Below are 21,542 nucleotides of genomic sequence, written 5' to 3'. Positions count from 1 at the left end.
AATTTTACTCATAACCGGATATTAATATCTCTTTAAACAAGAAAGATATGTTTCTCAATTTTACATCTATTCAGAAACATTTTTAAATTTCTATGTATGTACTCAAAATATTAATAACTAACTTTTCTTGCAAAAATTATTAAGTAGTATTAATGTAGGCCTATAATTAGCGCCACTAGCGGATCCAGAACTTTGGAGTGGGGGGGGGGCGATTTTTTTCCAAACACTAACCCTAACGCCGAGTAAACCCTAACCCTATGCATAGACGTGCGTACAGCATATCTATATCATAAAGTAGAATGTGAGGTGTATGTATATGTATGTATGTATGTATGTTACTTATAGACATCAAAACCGCTTGACCAATCTTGATAAAACTAGGCAGGAATGTTCATTGGGTACTAACTTAGATTAACTCCTTATCCTTTACATTAATTTTATTTTATTAAAGCTTAAGACAACACATTGTCACTTTTAGATTCACTACCTCTTCTTTAATTGTATTTGACGTCACACTACCCTGATTTTCCTTACAAGGTTTTTCCCTCACTATTCTTTTATTCTTTTTTGTTATATTAATATTATATATATATATCATGGCGTAGCCAGGATTTTTTTTTCGGGGAGGTTTTGGGGGGGGGGGGCGAAAAAAAAATATATATGTGTGTGTGTGTGTACATAATTAATCTTTATTACATTCTGACCCTTTCGGAAGACGTTTATTGTTTATTGTAGACTCCCCGCCCTTGCTAGCAAGGGGGTCTGGGGGAGTTCGCAGCGCTCCCCCAGCGCGGGGCGAAGCCCCGCCGCCGAGCACTATTTCTGGTACTGAAAGCCAACAAAATGCATATTCTGATGTATCTACAGTGCATTATCTTGCTATTAAAAAGTTTTATTTCAAAAACCTAATGTGCTATTCTTACTGACTTAGACCCCCTCGCTGTTTCCGCAACTCTTATTTTGCGTAATTCATTTTGTCGGAGAACATGTCCCGCAAACCTCATGCGACGCTCTGTCACAACCTTACTAAGGATTCGACTCCCAGTTCGGCATATGATTTCTTTGATTTAGACCCGATCTCTATGACTGACTCCTAAAATCTGTCTTAGCCATCTTTGTTGAGACACATTTAATGATTTTCAATTTCGGCAGAAGACTATTCACACTTAATTAATGGAGCCCAAGCCATTGTTAGAAATTTGTAACCTTTCTTGACTACGCTCTTGGAATTACATGCCAGTATTTCGCTTTAGATTTTATATCGAAAAGGAAAGTTTTTTTGTCAAATCATCTGTTGAGGGGTTTTAAACTAAAAAATATCTGTTTTTTTTTTTGTTTTGTTTTTAATTCAAAACCCCATTTAGCTACGATCATAGAGTTTGGTGACTGTAGTTTGCTTTAAAATAATATTGAAGAGAGAGGTTTTCAACTCGAAACGCTCTGTAGGGGAATTTTAAACTCAAAACCATCTGGAGGGGTTTTAAACGTTAAAGAAAAAGCCATCTGGAGGAGGGGGATTTAAACTCAAAACCCCTTTGGATACGCTCATAGATTTTATAGTGTGTAATTTGCTTTTTTTTTATATTGAAGAGGTACTTTTTAGCTTCAAACCCCAACTGGAAGGGGGAGGGGGTTAAACTCAAAACCCCTTTGGCTACGCTCATAGAATTTTGAGTGTGTAATTTGCTTTTTGTATATTGAAGATGGGGTTAGGGTTAGGGTTAGGGTTAGGGTTATCGTAAATTTTGGATGGGGTTTTAAAATCAAAATCTTCCTCAACTGTGCTGTTGGAATTTGGGGATTGTTGTTTGCATTTTTTTTGTTTTGTTTTATAGAAGAGGGGGATTTAACTGCAAAAACCTCTGGTAGGGGGTTTAAAATTCAAAACCCCCTGTAGAGGGTTTTAAACTTAAAGCCCCCTGGTAGAGGGATTTGTATCTCAAAACCCCCTGATAGGTGTTTTTAAAATCTCAAAACCCCCTGGTAGAGGGATTTAAACTCAAAACCCCCTGATAGAGGGTTTTTAACTCAAAACTGCCTTGGCTGTGCTGTGGTAAGTGATGATTTAGTATTAAAATCTCACCTAAAATAAACAAAATGAAAGCAAAAATCAGTCACTTAATTCCGCCCCCCCCAGGGGGGGGGATTTCATTTCGGGAGGGGGGGTTTGAACCCCAAGAACCCCCCCCTGGCTACGCCCATGATATATATGGTATTATGATTTGTCTTCTTTTTGCTGGACGTATGGTAATCATAAATTATATATTATATGTAATATTATTCTCTAAATGTTTTTAAATTTATGTATACTAATACAAACTCATATTTAAATTCCGATATCTAAATCAATATGTAAATATTAAGCTAAATGATAGTAAATGCGCAGGTCAAATAAATAACATCTATAGTGTTCCACAATTGTGACTATCTTTAAAAAGGTAAAAACAGGACAAACACCTCCTATTTATTTTTAAAATTGAATTCCTGGTAGATAGCTATGAAATGAAATTTTTCCTCATCCATTTATAAACCGAAAAATATGTGTATTATGCAGATGATGTGTCATTATCATTTTTAAAAAGCCTTAAGCCATGGCCTATGCGGTTCTCCTGGTACGTGAAAAATAATGGACGATTCCACACCTGTCAACTTTAACCTGGAGTCAAAATTAATTTTCTGCTGTGAAAGGAAAACCCTTGGAAATGTAGAGAAATGGACCATGCGCAGTACCGTTACAGTAGTTTAGCAGAAAATGTCAAAATAAAGTAGATTTTAACTAATTTCGACGAGCTGTTCCGCAAACATGCCTGCTCCGCAATAGTGACTCTACTATATATTCATACATGAATCGCGTACTAAAAATTATTTCGTTTAATTGTTCACTTTATAATCAAATTCATTTAACAAAGCTATCGCTCTTTTCGTTTTTAATAAATATGAATGTATCGGCTTCGGGTAAACACATTTTCACAAACCTAATTTTATTTTCGTAGCGAAAGAGAAAAAACTTGAAAGGATCATTAGCTAAGTTTAACATACATCTAAATCCAATCCACTAGATAAGTAAACACCCGCAGGCCGCGGGTAATCTCAGGCTAGTATAGCCTATATATATATATTCTTATCTTATATAAAATACAGACGTTACTTCAAAAAAGAAGATGATTACGTCCTACGCGTCATGCATCTAGTCATGCATATTAACCAATGACTTAAATTCTACCAAGTCACTGGTTTTCCTGGCTAGCTCAGGCAACCCATTCCATGCTCTAATAGTACTAGGGAAGAAGGAACATTTGTACAAATTTGTACTAGCATATGGAACGAGGAAAACGCCAAAAGCGATTTCTTGCATTCTTCCCTGCATAAACACATTCTCCCTACATCTACAGCTCATTAATTATTAGTGGTGTTCGGGGCGAAGCCCTGACGCAAAAAGCGTTTTCTTGCATTTTTCACTGCAGAAACGCATCCTTCTGACATCTGCAGCTCATTATTTATCAGTGTGGTTCGGGGCGATAGAGTGAAAATGATTAATCCTCACTCCTTTTTATAATTTCTGCTAATGATTGCATTTGGCATTAAAGAATAGGGTTGGGGCGACTCGATATAAGAATTTAATTTTATAGCATGTATAAATTATATAAGTTTCATTTTGTAATTTCTTAACTATAATACAAAAATAAAAAGCATTGGTTTGTCCCATGGGGGGAAGGTGATTGCATGTATCGCCCCTCCCACCTGGTACAACCCTTTTTCATTTTATACTTACTAATGATAAAATTTGAGATTAGAGTGTGGTGCGACATAATATACAATGGGTTCACGTAGTTTATATTATAAACATATTCAACTAATTTTGTTCACATACAATGATTTCTCCATAAAAATAGGACCGTCCCCCTCTCAGAGGGCTAGAGTGGGGCAGTACATGCAATCGCCCCCCCCCCCCCAACCCCACCGAATCGGCAAAAATACCTGAAGGAGAGCGACATAATATAAAAAGTAGGACCGCCCCCCCCCCACTCAAAGGTTTCAGGTGGGAAGGGCAGTAGAGGTATTCGATCCCCACCACATCGGCCAACAGGGAAACGACATAATATAAAGATATGTTAAAATACCAATAACAAGTTTTAGTCCTATAGATATTCAATTGATTCTGTTAGCAATCTGTGATTTCTACATATAAATTGGACCGCCCCCCCCCCACTCGAAAGTTTATGGGGGGGGGGGGGGGCGGAATTGATGTCATCGCCTCCTCCTGACCCCACCATATCTATCAACATACTAGAGGGGGGGGGCGAAATAATATAAAAAATAGGTTTAAATATAAATAATTAGTACATATTATTAGCATAAGTAATAAATTCGTATGCAAATTGTGTGAATTCTATACTAAAATTCGTCCGCCCCCCCCCCTTGGGGAAGGGGTCGGCCGAGTAGGGTGGGGCGCCGCCCCTACCGCCACCCCCGGATCCGCCAGTGATTAGCGCGTGATGTCAAGTCACACATATTGCTATTAAAAGTCTACTAATCATTATAAGAAAAATTGCATTCTTTTAGTTTTAGAATTCATTATGAGTTACATATATAAAGACAGCACCAAGGTCACTTGTCACGGATCATATTATCAATGAAAGAAAATGGTGAGTTAAATATCTTATCTTATCTTATATAATACAGACGTTACTTCAAAAAAGAAGATGATTACGTCCTACGCGTCATGCTTTTAGTCATGCATATTAACCATAACAGTTTACAAATTCTATATCTTCTTATCTTATCTTATCTAATACAAACGTTACTTCAAAAAACAAGATAATTACGTCCTACGCGTCATGCATTCAGTCATGCATATTAACCATTGACTTAAATTCAGCCAAGTCACTGGTTTTCCTGGCTAGCTCAGGCAACCCATTCCATGCTCTAATAGCACTAGGGAAGAAGGAGTGTTTGTACAAATTTGTCCTAGCATTTGGGACGAGAAATGTGCCTTTATCTTTGTGTCTTTCAGAGTATTTTATTAAATTTTGTTTTTGTATTTGAAGATTATGGTTCAGTGTTTTATGTATGATTGCTACTTTACTTTTGAGCCTTCTGTCCTGAAGGCTTTCTAAATTTAATGATTTTACTAAAGGTGTTACTCTAGTCAAATGTGAATATTCGTTTGTTATGAATCTTACTGCTCTATTTTGTGTCTGTTCCAGTTTTTTAATGTTTTCTTGAGTTGAGTCTGTGTTACTGGTTTGCCATGAATAAGATAAGTGGAATTAATTTGTTTTAGTTTTATTTGTAAAGTTAATACCTGTATCTCATTAGTGGTAGAAATTAAATGTCATTTTCTCCACATAAAATAGCTGATGACATTCTCTGGGTGGAATCATCATCTTGAGTTCCTCATGGAACATAGGGCCTCAGTAAAAACACACCACTCTTGATTGTCTCTTGCTAGTTTTTTTAAAGGCTCTTTCCTGTCCTATCGGCTTTATCTAGTATACTGCGTCACCATGTTCTTTTTGGTCTTCCTCTATGTCTTGTTCCCTAGTTGTTTCACTGCAAGGCCTGTCTAGCTCTGTTGTAGGTATTTTTTCTAGGGTGTGACCAATTCATCTCCACTTCCACTCTAGGATCTGCACCTCTATAATTTTCTGCCCTCTCATTTCCCAGTTTGTTTTCTTCTTTGTTGTACTAGTGCATTTTAAAGATATTAGGCATCTGTTTTTGTTTCAGATTCTGTTCGACTCACAAAAAACATGGAAAGAACAACTAACGAAGAGGTATTTTCTTCAATTAAAATTTACTTAAGAAATGCTCGTGACAGGCAAGGTGGTGACAGGCAAGGTGGTCGACGAAGAAGACTGGAGACAGGTATGGCTATTTTATTAAAATCATTTTTATTAGCTTTTGTCAAATAAAATTTAACTTCTTTAGATTACTATATTATATTATTAGATTTATTGACGCTTTAGCTTTAAATTTCCTTGTAAATTCCTTATTGTGAGTAAATGTATATATGCAAAAACAAAATTATCCTAATCTTTTTTTTTTTCAGATGCTGTTGGAGAGATGGTCTGGCATGGCGACAGCCAGGCAATGGGTACAGCGTCAACTTCTTCTGTTTCATTGAAATTAGCCACAGCCCACATTCTAGACAATTATTAAATTAGTGTTTAATAAATATGTATGGTTACAACATTCGTTTTCTGCTCCTAGCCTAATTTTTTTAATGACTTTTTTCAACGTTTATAATTAAATTAATTTTTTAAATTTTTACTTTCTGTTGTAGATAAATAATTTTGTAAATATAATTATTACTTTTTTATATGTATAAATATTTTTATTTTTGTGCAAAACATTTTTTTTATTCAGTTATTAAAATTTTAGATTTTCTTTCTTTTTTTTTTTGTACATTTATATTTTATTGTATCCTTGATGATTGTAAGCTTTAAAGCTTTTTTTTTAACTTTATTTTTATTGTCTTAAATTAGAGGTTATGTTCATTAAGCACACTGATATAGGTTTATTTCTATTTTATTATATTAAATACCATTTGTGTCCAAAGTTTTTTTTCTCCTGTATTTTTTTTTTAAATCTCAGTCAAAATTTCTAATTTAATAGTTTGATGAAAATAGTTTTTCTTAAATGAGACATTACTTTTAACATTACATTTTTTTTTGTCACAGTTATTTTTGTGTCTCACATACATTTACATTTTTCTTTTTCACTGTTTAATTAAATTTTGTATTAGCTTTATTAAGTTCGAATTTTATAACAAGTTTTATCTGATTCTGGCGTCATCATTTTTAATAATAAATAAATCCTTAAAATGAATTATATTTTATTTTTTATTTCATTTTTATACTTGGTATGAGTGTGAAATACATCAATTCAACCTGTGTTTAGAAAATATATATAAAAAAAAAAATTAACACTACATTGTATGTTTTATAAATGTGCATCAGGACACCTAATAAAACCTTAATTTTAATTACTATTTAATAATTAAAAGTATGGAACAAGTGTTATAAGTGCAGTAAAGCATCAAAGTTTATCCCTAACTAAACCATAGGGTCTAATACCAATAATGGCACAATAAGGGTTATCCCCAATTGAGCCCTAATGAATATTTCAATTACTAAACCATTGGGGCCAGCATCGGCATGAAATGGGCCCAATAAGGGTTATCCCCAATTGAGCCTTAATGAATATTTCATTTACTAAACCATTGGGTCCAGTATCGGAACGATAATGGCACAATAAGGGTTATCCCCAATTGAGCCCTAATAAATATTTCAATTACTAAACCATTAGGGCCAGCATCGGCATGAAATGGGCCCAATAAGGGTTATCCCCAATTGAGCCTTAATGAATATTTCATTTACTAAACCATTGGGTCCAGTATCGGAACGATATTGGCACAGTAAGGGTTATCCCTAATTGAGCCCTAATAAATATTTCAGTTACTAAACCTTTGGGGCTAGTAACGGGGTCATAACGGCATAATTAACGTTTTCCCCTAATTAAACCCCAATGAAAATCTCAGTTACTAAACCATTGGGGCTAGTATGGGCTTGATTAGGGCGCGATTCTGGAAATCCCCAATGAATCCGGAAGTGGGTTTACCCATACTGGGCCGATATTGGCACGATTAGGGTTGCCCGTATTGGTCCCTTATGGGAACCTAATTGCGCCAATGTGCAAACGGTATGCGCGCCCATTAGGGCGCGATTTGGGCTATTTAGGGCTGCAATTAGGGCAAAGGGGGATAACCCTAATTAAAACTGATACTGGGCCGTAATGGGCATGTTTATAGGGTCTTAACAACTGACATTTTTCTGGTTGGAAAGACATGCTCCAATTTGATTCCCATTTTTGTAATTCATCTAATTCTCTTTGTAAAATATCTGTGTCCTGTGTTGTTTTTATTGTTCTATATATTATGCAATCGTCTGCAAATAATCTGACTTTTGTTCCTGAAGTAATGCAATTTGGTAAATCATTTATGTAAATTAAAAATAGTAGTGGACCCAATACTGTTCCTTGTGGTACACCTGAGTTTACTGTTATCGGTGTTGATTAGAGCCATTTATTATTACAGTTTGTTCTCTCCCTATCAGAAAATCTTTAATCCACTGATGCAATGAACCAAATATAGCGAAATAACGGCATGTCTTGGCCGGGGCTGGTTCACATTTATATTTTTTTCTTTCAGAGAAGTTTCCGAATAGACGGAGACTGTTAAAGGATAGTCACTCTGTTTTTGTTTTGTTTTTTTAAATATTCAAACCGGAAACACACCTCTTATGTTGCCGAAGAGTAAATATATGCTAGGCCCAACTAGACTATGAATGTATCATATGAATCATAGTATGAAATTTAATTTAGATCCAAATTAAGTCTAGATCTAGATTCTAGAGTAATCTAGACTAAAGATCAAAATCTTTTCTAGAACTAGATTACTAGATCTAGAATCTATTTAGGCAGTTTTCATCTTCTAGAGATATAATATAGATCTAGAGAGTGAGTAGTAGAAATTTACTAGAAACTAGTAGATGTCTAGATTTCTTTAGTCTGAGACTTAGTTAGAATCTAGATTAAAATTAAATAAAGTTAAAAAGTAAAAACTAAGACAAGTACTTGATCATATGATCATGGATCTTATCTTATCTTATATAATACAGACGTTACTTCAAAAAAGAAGATGATTACGTCCTACGCGTCATGCATTTAGTCATGCATATTAACCAATGACTTAAATTCTGCCAAGTCACTGGTTTTCCTGGCTAGCTCAGGCAACCCATTCCATGCTCTAATAGCACTAGGGAAGAAGGAGTATTTGTACAAATTTGTCCTAGCATATGGGACGAGGAATGTGCCTTTATCTTTGTGTCTTTCAGAGTATTTTATTAAATTTTGTTTTTGTATTTGAAGATTATGGTTCAGTGTTTTATGTATGATTGCTACTTTACTTTTGAGCCTTCTGTCCTGAAGGCTTTCTAAATTTAGTGATTTTACTAAAGGTGTTACTCTAGTCAAATGTGAATATTCGTTTGTTATGAATCTCACTGCTCTATTTTGTGTCTGTTCCAGTTTCTTAATGTTTTCTTGAGTTGAGGGGTCCCAAACGGAGGATGCATATTCTATTATTGGCCTAACCAAGGTTAAGTAACATTTTAGTTTTATGTTCTTATTTGATTTATAGAAATTTCTTTTAATAAATCCTAATGCTTTGTTTGATTTTTTTGTAGTTTCATCAATATGTGGATTCCATGATAGTTTTTCATTTATTATAACACCTAGGTATTTTGCGTTTTTAGTCTGTGATACTGGTTTGCCATGAATAAGATAAGTGGAATTAATTTGTTTTAGTTTTTTTGTTACTCTTAACAACTGACATTTTTCTGGGTGGAAAGACATGCTCCAATTTGATTCCCATTTCTGTAATTCATCTAATTCTCTTTGTAAAATATCTGTGTCTTGTGTTGTTTTTATTGTTCTATATATTATGCAATCGTCTGCAAATAATCTGACTTTTGTTCCTGAACTAATGCAATTTGGTAAATCATTTATGTAAATTAAAAATAGTAGTGGACCCAAGACTGTACCTTGAGGTACACCTGAGTTTACTGTTATCGGTGTTGATTTAGAGCCATTTATTATTACAGTTTGTTCTCTCCCTATCAGAAAGTCTTTAATCCACTGATGCAGTGGACCATTAATGCCGAAATATTTTAATTTTTTAAGCAAACTATGGTGGTGAACTTTGTCAAAAGCCTTAGAAAAATCTAGTAAGATAGCATCTATTTGTTCACTATTATCTAAACCTTTTGAAAAATCATCAATTAGTCCTATTAGTTGTGTTTCACATGATCTATATTTCCTAAAGCCATGTTGGTATGGTGTGAGGACATTATGTTTGTCTAAGTGGTTTATGATGTTGCTACATATTATGTGTTCTAGGATTTTACATGTGATGCTGGTAAGTGATACTGGTCTGTAGTTCCCTGGGTCAGATTTTTCTCCTTTTTTAAATAGGGGGGTGACATTAGCTTCTTTCCAGTCCTTTGGTACTCTGCCCTGGTTAAGTGAAGCCTGAAAGAGTATTTTGAACACTGGGGCTAGCTCATTACTTAGTTCTTTGAGTAATCTAGCTGGAATACCATCAGGTCCAGAAGCTTTATTTGGTTTGGTGTTGGCTAATAGTTTTTGAATTCCATTTTCTTGTACTACTATATCTTCTATGTTGTCTACTTGGTTCAAATTCAGTAATATGTCTTTGTCTCCTGGGGCTGAGAATGCTGATGCAAAGTATTTGTTTAGAATGTTTGCTTTAGTTTCATTATCATTATGTATTATGTTATGTTCATCTTTTAATGGCGCTACGCCTGTTGTTTCCATTTTCTTAGACTTAATGTATGACCATAGGTTTTTGTTGTTATCTTTAGATATTACATTGTTTATGTATTCACTCTGCAGCTGTCTGCTTACTTTTTGGGTTAAGTGTTTAATTTTTATATACTTTTTGTAAACTCTTTCTGCATTAGTTTCTTTAAATTTTCTATAGAGGTTTTCCTTCTGTTTACAAAGCTTCTTTAGTCTATTATTAAACCAGCATTTATTTATTTTGTTTGATGTGTATTTAGTTGGTATATGATTTTCTATTATGCTTTTAAGATGGTTTTTAATGAAATTCCAGAGGTCATCGACTGGTTGGTTAATGTCTTTTTCTAATAAGAATGTTTGTTGAAAGTTTAGTGCAGCTTGGTGTAGTTGTGTTAGGTTACATTTATTCCAGAGTAAGATTTTTCTTTTGGGTTTTGTATTGGCTACTGCTTTTATCTGACTGTGTATTTTTATGATCTCATGGTCTGATCTAGGGTAGGCCTAACCCTAAGCAATCTACTTTATCTAGCCAATCTTGAGAAGCACTGCATTTCTCTGCATTCTAGTTGTTCCTATACAGTATACTATACATTAATTTTGTTCCTTATTCAAAACAAACTCAGCATTTCAAAACCTAAACAAAATTAAAACTAAAGTAACTTTCAATTTATTGCAATACATTTCTTAACGTTATGGATGGCTGCCTGGTCGTGCGGTTTGCACGCTGGACTGTCGTTCGGATTTATTGATGGTCGAGGGTTCATATCCTGCCCGCTCCCATCCCCCGTCGTCCTGCGGGAGGTTTGGATTAGGAAGTAAACTATCTTCAACTCTGAGACATCCGAAACATGTAAAACATTTTACAAACAGGACTAGAGTAGATAGATCTAGATCTAGAATAATCTAGATCTAGTCTAGTATAAGTAGTAGGGATGTTACTTTTTTTTTTCCAGAAAATTCTTTTTAAGAATCTTGTTGTCTGATATGTTGTAGATTTGAAAGAGCCTTCTAAATTTATATGAATTATGTATGTATGATTACTGGTTGAAAGAAAATACATTTTGTATGTGTGTGCTTGTCCTTATCACAGCAACCAAAGGGCATGATGTGAGGAGATTTGAATGTGTTGAATAAATATGCTTGCCATTTCTTATATATTAATCAACTAGTCCAAAAACATGTTTCAAAGGAAAATTTATTGTTATTGATGGTATATTTTTTTAGTCCTGAAACTTGTTTATCTCAATAAAAGGGCCCACATTATAATGCCCCCACCCCTAACAATTTTTGTCTGGTTCCCTTTTATCCTTAACTACCTTCAGCCACCTAATGCAGAGTGTTCACTAACACTTCATAGGCCCATCAGTTGTTGCCTTCTCATCTGCCTCCCCCCTCCCCCATCACTTTTTGGTCTTATATCTTCTAATTGAACAGTTGACCCTACATAGACTCAAACAAACAAACCACACACTTCTTAGGCCCTTGAATTCCAAAAATGCATTACCATAATGCATTTCAGGTTGGTTTAACCTGAATTTTTATTAGTATTATTTAGTTGAGCAGCCAGGATTACAATGACATCATATAATGTTTTGGCATCCTCCAATAGAAAGCTGTTATTCCCAACCTTGAACTTTTAGTAAAAAAAAAAAAAAGTAAAGTTTCCCTTTCAGACCTTGCGATCTATGGGGTAGATGATGTTAAGGTCATCTGTTTTTATGGCCAACGGTTAACGAGCAGGGTGTGATGTGGCCAGCACAACGGCCAACCAATTTACCTCAAAAACTCCATAGTCTACACTTATACCAACATGGCTTTAGGAAATATAGATCATGTGTAACACAACTAATAGGACTAATTGATGATTTTTCAAAAGGTTTAGATAACAGTGACCAAATAGATGCTATCTTACTAGATTTTTCCAAAGTTTTTGACAAAGTTCACCACCATAGTTTGCTTAAAAAATTTAAATATTTTGGCATTGATGGTCCATTGCATCAGTGGATTAAAGATTTTCTGATAGTGAGAGAACAAACTGTAATAATAAATGGCTCTAAATCAACACCAATAACAGTAAACTCAGATGTACCTCAAGGAACAGTCTTAGGTCCACTACTATTTTTAATTTACATAAATGATTTACCAAATTGCATTAGTTCAGGAACAAAAGTCAGATTATTCGCAGACGATTGCATAATATTTAGAACAATAAAAACAACACAAGATAGAGAAATTTTACAAAGAGAATTAGATGAATTAGAGAAAAGGGAATCAAATTGGAGCATGTCTTTCCACCCAGAAAAATGTCAGTTATTAAGAGTAACAAAAATACTAAAACAAATTAACAAATTAATTCCACTTATTTTATTCATGGTAAAGCATTGTCGAGAGACCAAGTGCGCTTGAACTTAACTTGGCTTGGCTACCTAGAAGGGGGCTCGAGGTTTGCCACCTGACTCGGGCAGAGTTGTGTTTACTGAGCGCCTAAAGGCAGCACAGTAAACCAACTCCTAGATAACCCCCCCCCCCCCCCCCACCACTGGTCCACAAAAGAGATTGGACCAAAAGCGCTCTGAGCATGCTATAAGCATGAAAGTAGCGCCATATAAAAGCTATAATACTAATAAACCGGTAACACAGACTAAAAACACAAAATACCTAGGTGTTTTAATAAATGAAAAACTGTTTGGAATCCCCATATTGATGAAACTATCAAAAAATCAAGCAAAGCATTAGGGTTTATTAAAAGAAATTTCTATAAATCAAATAAGAACATAAAACTAAAATGTTATTTAACCTTAATTAGGCCAATGATAGAATATGCATCCTCTGTTTGGGACCCCTCAACTCAAGAAAACATTAAGAAACTGAAACAGACACAAAATAGAGCAGTGAGATTCATAACAAACGAATATTCACATTTGACTAGAGTAACACCTTTAGTAAAATCACTAAATTTAGAAAGCCTTCAGGACAGAAGGCTCAAAAGTAAAGTAGCAATTATACATAAAACACTAAATCATTATCTTCAAATACAAAAACAAAATTTAATAAAATACTCTGAAAGACACAAAGATAAAGGCACATTCCTCGTTCCATATGCTAGTACAAATTTGTACAAATGCTCCTTCTTCCCTAGTGCTATTAGAGCATGGAATGGGTTGCCTGAGCTAGCCAGGAAAACCAGTGACTTGGCAGAATTTAAGTCAATGGTTAATATGCATGACTGAATGCATGACGCGTAGGACGTAATTATCTTGTTTTTTGAAGTAACGTTTGTATTAGATAAGATAAGATAAGAAGATATAGAATTTGTAAACTGTTATTTTCCTTAATTTTGTGTGTGTGTGTGTATCCTCTCCCCCTTTTGGCTACGCTCATGTTTTTTTGTGTGTGTAGTTTTGCTTAAATTTTTTTAAAGAAGTGTTTTAACCACAAGCCTTAAATTCTCTTCCCCCCACACTCACCTTTTTGGTACTACAATTGTTACTAGTCTAATAGTATACTATGTGTTTGTATTGTTAAGCAGAAAATAAAAAGAAAGGGAATGAGAAATTAATAACAAGCAAAAAAAAAAAACCTTCTATTACAAATTATGTAGTATATATGATTAGCGGTTAGTTATTCCTAGAATATTATAAGTAAACATTGAGTAAAAATTCAAATACAAATTTAGAGATTGGCTCAGCGGGAAAATTAATGACGCAAGAGTTAAGTTTTTATAGATATAAATAACACAGTTAACTAAATGTATTTGTTAACTAAGTGACTTGTGCTGAAAATTTTGATTTAAGTGGGGAGGATTCTCGCAACACGGCAACCTCACTCTCTCACCCTAAATCCCATCCTTTTCCAGAAATAAAATTGTGTCAAGACATCCGGGACGAGTTTGAGTGCAGTGGATGACCAGAGAATTTCTTTGTGTCTTGACCTGCTCTTAAGTGCTCCACAGGACTATGCTGGTTATTGCTTTTTTGTCAGATTAGTCTAGTTATGGGGATGTTTTGCACATGCTGCCCAGTCCAGACTTCACATAGTAGGTTTGACAGAACCACATTGTACTGAGTGTTGTGGATATTTCAGAATCACTCTTCCTGGTTTAGCCAGCCAGTTATCCAGTCACTCTTGCCCCAGTTCTGGGATGTGGCTGCTGTATGTGTTAAAACTTTTGTGAAATGGTAATTAAATGCTTTTGAATTAAAAGATTTTAAAAAGCTAAGATGGTTACTTCTTTTGTTCAATGGAAGCCATTACCATAAAGTATTTAATGGGTTTACTTTCATGTTAACTGATTTTTTTTTACAGAAGTTTATTTATGTTAGTTGTAATTAGTTGCACACTTTTATCATTGCAGTTGTCAATGGAGCGTACATTGAATGACCTGGTGGAAGACGTATCAAAATCAAAAAAGCAGGCAACAGATATTTATTATCGCACTATTTCAAGACAGATGGTCTTTGATGTCTATCAAAATCTGGGAACTAAAATTACAGGTTTAATTTTTTTTGTTAATTATACTTTTATTACAGGATTCAAATGTAGGTTGAGAAGTTAATCCCCACATTTTAAGGAAGTTTTTAGTCATGCTTGCATCTGAGTAAGGTTGAAGTGAAAATGGCATGAGTGACCAGATAAGGTCTAAGGATATCCAGTGGTCCATTATACCTTATCTATCTCGAGCAATCTAAATTTTTAATTCGTATACACATAAGATTCTCTCGTAACTTTTTCCTTGCTACTTTTTACTTTTTATCTTTGCATTAAAAAAAAACACAACATGAATCTCAGACGTGAGCTATCAGTGAATTAAAAAAAAAAAAGGTTAATTTTCCAAATCTTTTTTTTTTTTTTTGCTATTGCACTTTTGTTAATAATAGTAATTAAATAATAATAATCTTAAATGTCCATAATGAAATTTGTCTTACAATTTATGCATTACACCAAACAAAACATAACTATAAAAAAAAAACAAGTGTACATTCACACCTGATTCACTCAAAATGTACATGTGAAATGTTTATATCAGATAGTTGAATTGTGTGTCTGTCTATCTTTGTTATGGGTGTCTTGCATTGTCTTTATGGTGGTAAAATGACAAAGCCGTGACCCAGAAGGTGATTTTTATTTCTAAAATCTTTTTAGCTTTCTTATGAATGTTTTTCTCAAACAGTTGTCATTGTCCAAATGGAGTTTTTTTTGTTTTTTTTTTTGCCAATTATCTTACCATTTGAATGTAAGATATTATGAAAAAGGTTTACTCTCCATAGTCAATGTTCTTTTTTTCATATGGTCTGTTATAAGTCAACTTTTATTTTTGATTGTGGATTTATGTGTTCATTTTAAACACAGTAATCTGCTGTTTGTTAACACTTTGAAGTCACCTAAACATCTAATCACATTTCATGATTACTGTTCTAGTAATATAGTAATAAGTAATAAAGAAAGATTAGAATTTGGGAATGTATTTGGCCCCCTGATTGAAACTCTGACATATATCAATGCATAGTCTTAGTCACCATTAAATTTTCTTCAGAAATTTCTCCAAACTAATTGATGCCATGTTTCAAGTGTTGTTAATTTACATTGTTTTCAGCTAACACTCATGAGAGTGATGCAGACAGTGATCGGAAGACAAAAAAATTACCCTGTTCATTCATGAAGAAATCTTGGTTGTCTGATTCTTTTAGTTTAGACCAAGTGAGTTATCTTATTTATCTGTTTTTTTTTTTTTTTTTTTTTTTTAATTTTATTTAAGAAAAGATATTTTATTGTATTTACATTATTTATTTGTATATCAAGGTTTCAAAGCATAACAAATGTGACAAAGATATGAGGTATAAATTGGATAACACACTTCAAAAGATCACAGAACATATGTGTCAAATTTCTGATCATTGCCAGGTGAAAATCCTTTTTTATTTAAATATATAATGATTTTTTTTTTTTTTCTATTCTATTTTATAAAATGATTCATAAAAAAAAAGGATAGTTTTTGTAATATTTTTACAGTAGATTTAGATATCTTTATTCTGTTGTTATTCTGTTGTTATTGTGTTTTTTTTACATCTTTTAGAATTAGCACTAAGAATGTGTAACTTGCTCTTACACTCAGACATGCTTTACCCATTAGAATAACATTCTTGATCTGGCAGTTTTAGTTCTCATACAGATATATTCCCATATTGAGTTACTCAATAGTTCAAACATTGATCATTATAGAAGGAACAAATTTCTAAAGTCTTTTTTTTTCCATTTATAGAAATTTCTTAAAGTCTAAACAAAATGATCATTTCAAAGATTAGTATTGCTTATTTTATAAAAAGTCCTTTGAGTTAGGAAAGAGGAAGCTTAATTCCTAACATATTAAATAGAGGATAAAGAAATTAGTTATCAGTCAGTTGGGTTCTTTATCAGAGTTAAATATCAATACCATTTTAAGCAGTAGGTTTGGATTAGGACCAAGTTATGACCAAGTAATCTTCATATTGGAAGGAATGTCTGAAACTTGTAAAAAAAAATGTATGGTCATTAAAAAGTATGTAATAGTTAAATTGAGTCTGTTTTATTTGATTTTGGGCACATCGGCACAATTTAGGCCATGTCGTGAGTCTGTTTTAGTTTGTTGTTTTAACAACATTCTATTAGTTGACACCCCCATTATGTGGTCAACTACTTTACTTCTCTGGGAAGCACAGTATCAAAAAATGCATTACTTTTAATGGAAATTGATCACCGTCTGGCCAGAGAGAGAGTGTGGTGGATTTAATTTCTCTGCCTGCCTACAAAAATCCATGACTACCAAGCAGTGGTTCTCTCATCCCTTCTATATGGATCTGAGACATGGGTACTATACAGAAAGCAACTAAGACTTTTTGAACGCTTTCACTGAAGATGACTGCACTACAGACTACTTATAGTTCGCACCTACATCTGGCAGGGCACTTATCCCCTATAGGTGACATTTGTATGTAAAGGCAATCTTTTTTCAGTGAGCTGAAAGGTGGTCAGTGTCACAGACATGCTCCCTGAAAATGCTTTGACGTTGAAGAGAGCACCTGGCAGCAGGCAGCTTCCAAACGTGACAGCTACAAGGTTGAGGGATACATATTTGAGACCAAAAGAAAATCCACTACCAAGGACAGATGTAGACAGTAAAAAGAGAACTTAAATTGACCACTAGCAGGCAATGGTTTTGTCTGTGCTGAGTGTGGCAAGAGATTAGCTATAGAGAGGGAGAGGTTAGCCATTGAAAGAGAAAAGAAAAACGAATTAATTGTCATTGAAAAAGAAAAGAAAAACAAATTAGTTGCCATTGAAAAAGAGAGATTGGCGTTGGAAAAAGAGTCGGCAGAGAAAAAAGTTTAAAACAGACCAAGAAAAGGGGAAACTACAGGGAATAAACTGGCAAAGTATAAAGATGAAGAAGCTAAAATGGACATTGACATTTTTTTGAAGAAGTTTGAAATTGAAATGAGGGAACTGGAATACCCTGAAGACAAATGGTCATTTTTATTATCGAAGTCATTTGTAGCAGAGGTTCCATCAAAGATATGCGTGAACCAGGGCAACTATAGCGTGGTGAAAGAACAACTACTTCGAACATATGGAAAAACAGAGGCATTTTACAGTGAACAATTTGTTAACTGTGTGATAGAAACAAATGATGACCCGCAGACCTTCCTGGACAGAATGACCAGTCATTTTGAAAATTGGACTGAAACCGCTAAAATAGAAAAGATCTTTGATGGTCTAAAGACATTTCTAATGATAAAGTAATTTACAAGTGTCAGGAGGAATTATAAATATTTCTGTTGGAGAGGAAACCTAAATCCATAGAAGACATAGTAAGACTGATAAGGGCTTATAAAGTGGCACATCCCGAGAAGAAATTATCCAGAGGCAGTGATATAGAAGAAATAGTTGCCTTTAACATAACATGTGAGACACCAAATACCTTTCACAGAACAAGGGAGACCCAGGATAGGCACATTAGACGTGGTACATATGAAAGACAAGATGATAATTGCAAAGGAAGATATCAAGGAAACAGGAAAGAAAGGACTGCAAGAAAGGTGGAATAGAACAAGGTCTATCATTGTCATCTGATACTGGAACATTGGTTTTTCAGACAGTAGGGAACAAGACAGCCAAGACCATTAGGGACACTGGGAGCACTATTACTGGAGTGAATAAGAAATTAGTGGAAGACTATGAATATACAGGCGAATCTAGAAAGTGTGTTATGTTTAATGGTAAAATGGTACAATTATCGATTGCTAGAGTTAGTGTTGACACACCATATTTTATGGGGACAGTGGAAGCTTGTGTTGTAGATCAGGGTGAGATAGATTTAATTACTGGGAACATTCATGGGGTGAAAATATGCTCAGAGATGGAGATAGAGAGTTGATCAAATTAGACATTTTCGCTTTTATTTCAAAAAAGCAATTTAAAAGCATAAAAAAAATAGATCTAGTCTAGTGCTTATCTTCACTTTAAGTTTTCAAATACTAATAGCAAATCTCTGTTGCCAGTGTTTTTACAAGTCTTGTTCCAAGAAAAGTCTCTCAGAAGCAGAAACCAGACATTTCAAAGCCTATCATAAAACTCTGAAGAGCCCAAAGAAAAAGAGCAAGAAGGTAAAGTCTGTTGCCAGATAAACTGTCACTGCATTTGCAACACTGCTGTGTTTTTGTGACTTCCATAAAAGTTTATTGCATTAATGTGAACATACCCTCAACACATAACTAAGAGTAATTAGAATATTACATTATCTTTTGAGGTGGCTGAGTATTGAAGCTCTTGGCTTCCAATCTCAGAAGTCTAAATTATGATTTTTTTTAATCAAGTATTTTAAAGTCCAGTTCTAATAAGTAGCTGACACTAGTTTAGAGGTGCCTAATAGCTGGTCACAGAAACCAGGTAAAATTGATATCATCCACTTCATATGCTGCAAAGTCTCAAACTTTACTTTTGATCCAAAACTTATTCCACATTTGTCTCAAAGAAAGGAACATATGGTTACATATTAGAGATTTTTTTATAAATTCAGTGTAATGTTTTTTATTGTAATAATATATTGTCTACTTATTTCTACGTTTTCAGCATACCACCAAAGAGTCAAGTAGTGAATGTAACACTGATGACTCTGTGAGTGGAACATCTGGATGTAAAAGCTCTACGGTGCCAAATAAAGAACATAAACCATATAAAAAACAGGTTACGGTGAAAGTTCGCCCGGCTAAATGTTCACATAAAGCTAAAGATTCTTTCAAAAAATATGATAAGAATTGTTCTCACTCAATAGCCACAGCTTTTGCAGGCCCGGAACAATCTCAAATGCCTTACCAGGATAAGCTCTACACCACATTGGGAAATTCAGAAACTTTTACCAAACCTGTTACCGGTATCGCCAGTACAACTAAAGGTTTTCTAAGTTCTTCATTAGATGATAGCACCTGCTCTGAGGGCATGGAAGAACAGAATGAAAGACCACAGACTGCTTGGGCAGAGACTTTGTACAAGAACCCCCAGACTGCTTGGGCAGAGACCTTGTACAAGAACCCTGGTCAAAACCCTTTGTCTGATGTTATTGGTACTGCACAAGGAAATAGAGTGATCAAATTGAGTCAAAAACAAAATGCTGGTGTCATTGCGGATACAGCAAGGCTAAGAACACAAAGTCTTCCTTTAAAACCATCTTACTGTAAGGCGCCACCAACGAAAAGATCAACTAGCAGCGCCTTTGAATCCAGTGCACATGTCCAGGGTCGATCCCTACACTCAACAGCTGACAGCCAAAAGCGAAGTGATGCTATGAATGCTGAGATGTCAAGACAGGGCATCTGCATTATCACAAATCCTGGCCAGTACATAGTGAGAAAACCTTTGCTTGGATCTAATAAACATTTGTTTCATGTTGAGCCAGGTCAGTTTATCAAGCTCAATATCAATGATCTTGACAACAGTTGATTCTACCATCATTATTATACACAATAATTTTTCTAAGCATTTACATTCTTTAAGAAGTTTTTCTATTTGTAACCTCTTTCCCCCCCCCCCCCCCCCATATACTTGTACATATTTTGGTACGGTGCTCTGTTTTATTTTTACTTGACATTATGTCATCTTGTATGTAGCAACTACAAATTTTATTTACACATTGATCTGATATTGATTCATGTTTTTACTGCTGTTTTAACTACTGTCTTTCACTTTCTTTCTTCACAAGAATAATTTTAATACTGTAGTGTACACTTTTTTGGTCAATAATAATTGACATTATTTAATCTAGTTCTCATAGATTACTGGACTCTTTTTTTTTTTTTTTTTTTGGACTTCCAATGCCAATAAACATTAAGATTTCAGAATCCGCTTTCCAAGCAAAATATTAACATTGGATGTATAGGATTATAAAATAACAAATCTGTCTCCTTTGACATGATCTTAGGACAATGTTCACCTATACTGTAAAGTTCAAAGAAACTTTTTTTGTTTACATTTCAATTTTCCAGATCTATTTATTAACGACAGATTTCTATGGTCAGCCTTTTCCAATGTAAACAGTTTTTTTTTTTCATCATATTTTTAGAGAAAAAAATCTTTTAATGTGTATTTACATGTGTCAACACATCATTTCAACCAGTCTTGCATGGAATCAATAGATTGAAATAGTAGAATAGAAATCATACAGTTAAAAGATTGCAATAGTAACATTTAAATCTTGCAAGTGCATTTAAAGTTTATTTTATAATTTCATTGTAAGTATTATAAACTTTTCTTTTTTTTAATTATTTTAATTTAGGCTACTTCATGAAATATCATGCTCTATTCTCATGCTCTATTCTCATGCTCTATTCTCATGCTCTATTCTCATGCTCTATTCTCATGCTCTATTCTCATGCTCTATTCTCATGCTCTATTCTCATGCTCTATTCTGATCCCTTTGTGATTGGAAACATCTAAAACTATCCACTTGATAGCAATACTGTAGGAATATTAAATATTTTGTTGTATGGTAGCAGTATTTAAAGTAAAGACAAATTTTAATGAAATACTAACATGCTTGCATGCATTAATATTTTTTATTTATCTCTTTTATTTATTATACTTTCTTCTGGGTGGTCATTTTGTTTATTATCCTAGATTCAAGTGATTTT

General features: G+C 34.0%; 1 protein-coding gene across 1 annotated transcript; it reads left to right on the top strand.

The window, feature by feature from the left end:
* The first annotated feature begins 25 nt into the window (after positions 1-25).
* LOC106064439 (uncharacterized) lies at positions 26-20,968 on the top strand. The gene is made up of 6 exons (XM_056033978.1): positions 26-94; positions 14,738-14,876; positions 15,977-16,080; positions 16,183-16,284; positions 18,918-19,022; positions 19,489-20,968. The coding sequence occupies exons 2-6, from the start codon at positions 14,744-14,746 to the stop codon at positions 20,353-20,355; spliced, it is 1,311 nt and encodes a 436-aa protein (XP_055889953.1). The 5' UTR covers positions 26-94; positions 14,738-14,743; the 3' UTR covers positions 20,356-20,968.
* The last annotated feature ends 574 nt before the right edge of the window (positions 20,969-21,542 follow it).

This window comes from Biomphalaria glabrata, chromosome 6 (assembly GCF_947242115.1).
Source record: "Biomphalaria glabrata chromosome 6, xgBioGlab47.1, whole genome shotgun sequence".
Taxonomy (NCBI): Eukaryota; Metazoa; Mollusca; class Gastropoda; family Planorbidae; genus Biomphalaria; species Biomphalaria glabrata.
Note: the sequence above shows the minus strand (reverse complement) of the source record. Positions and strands in the feature narration are given on the sequence as shown.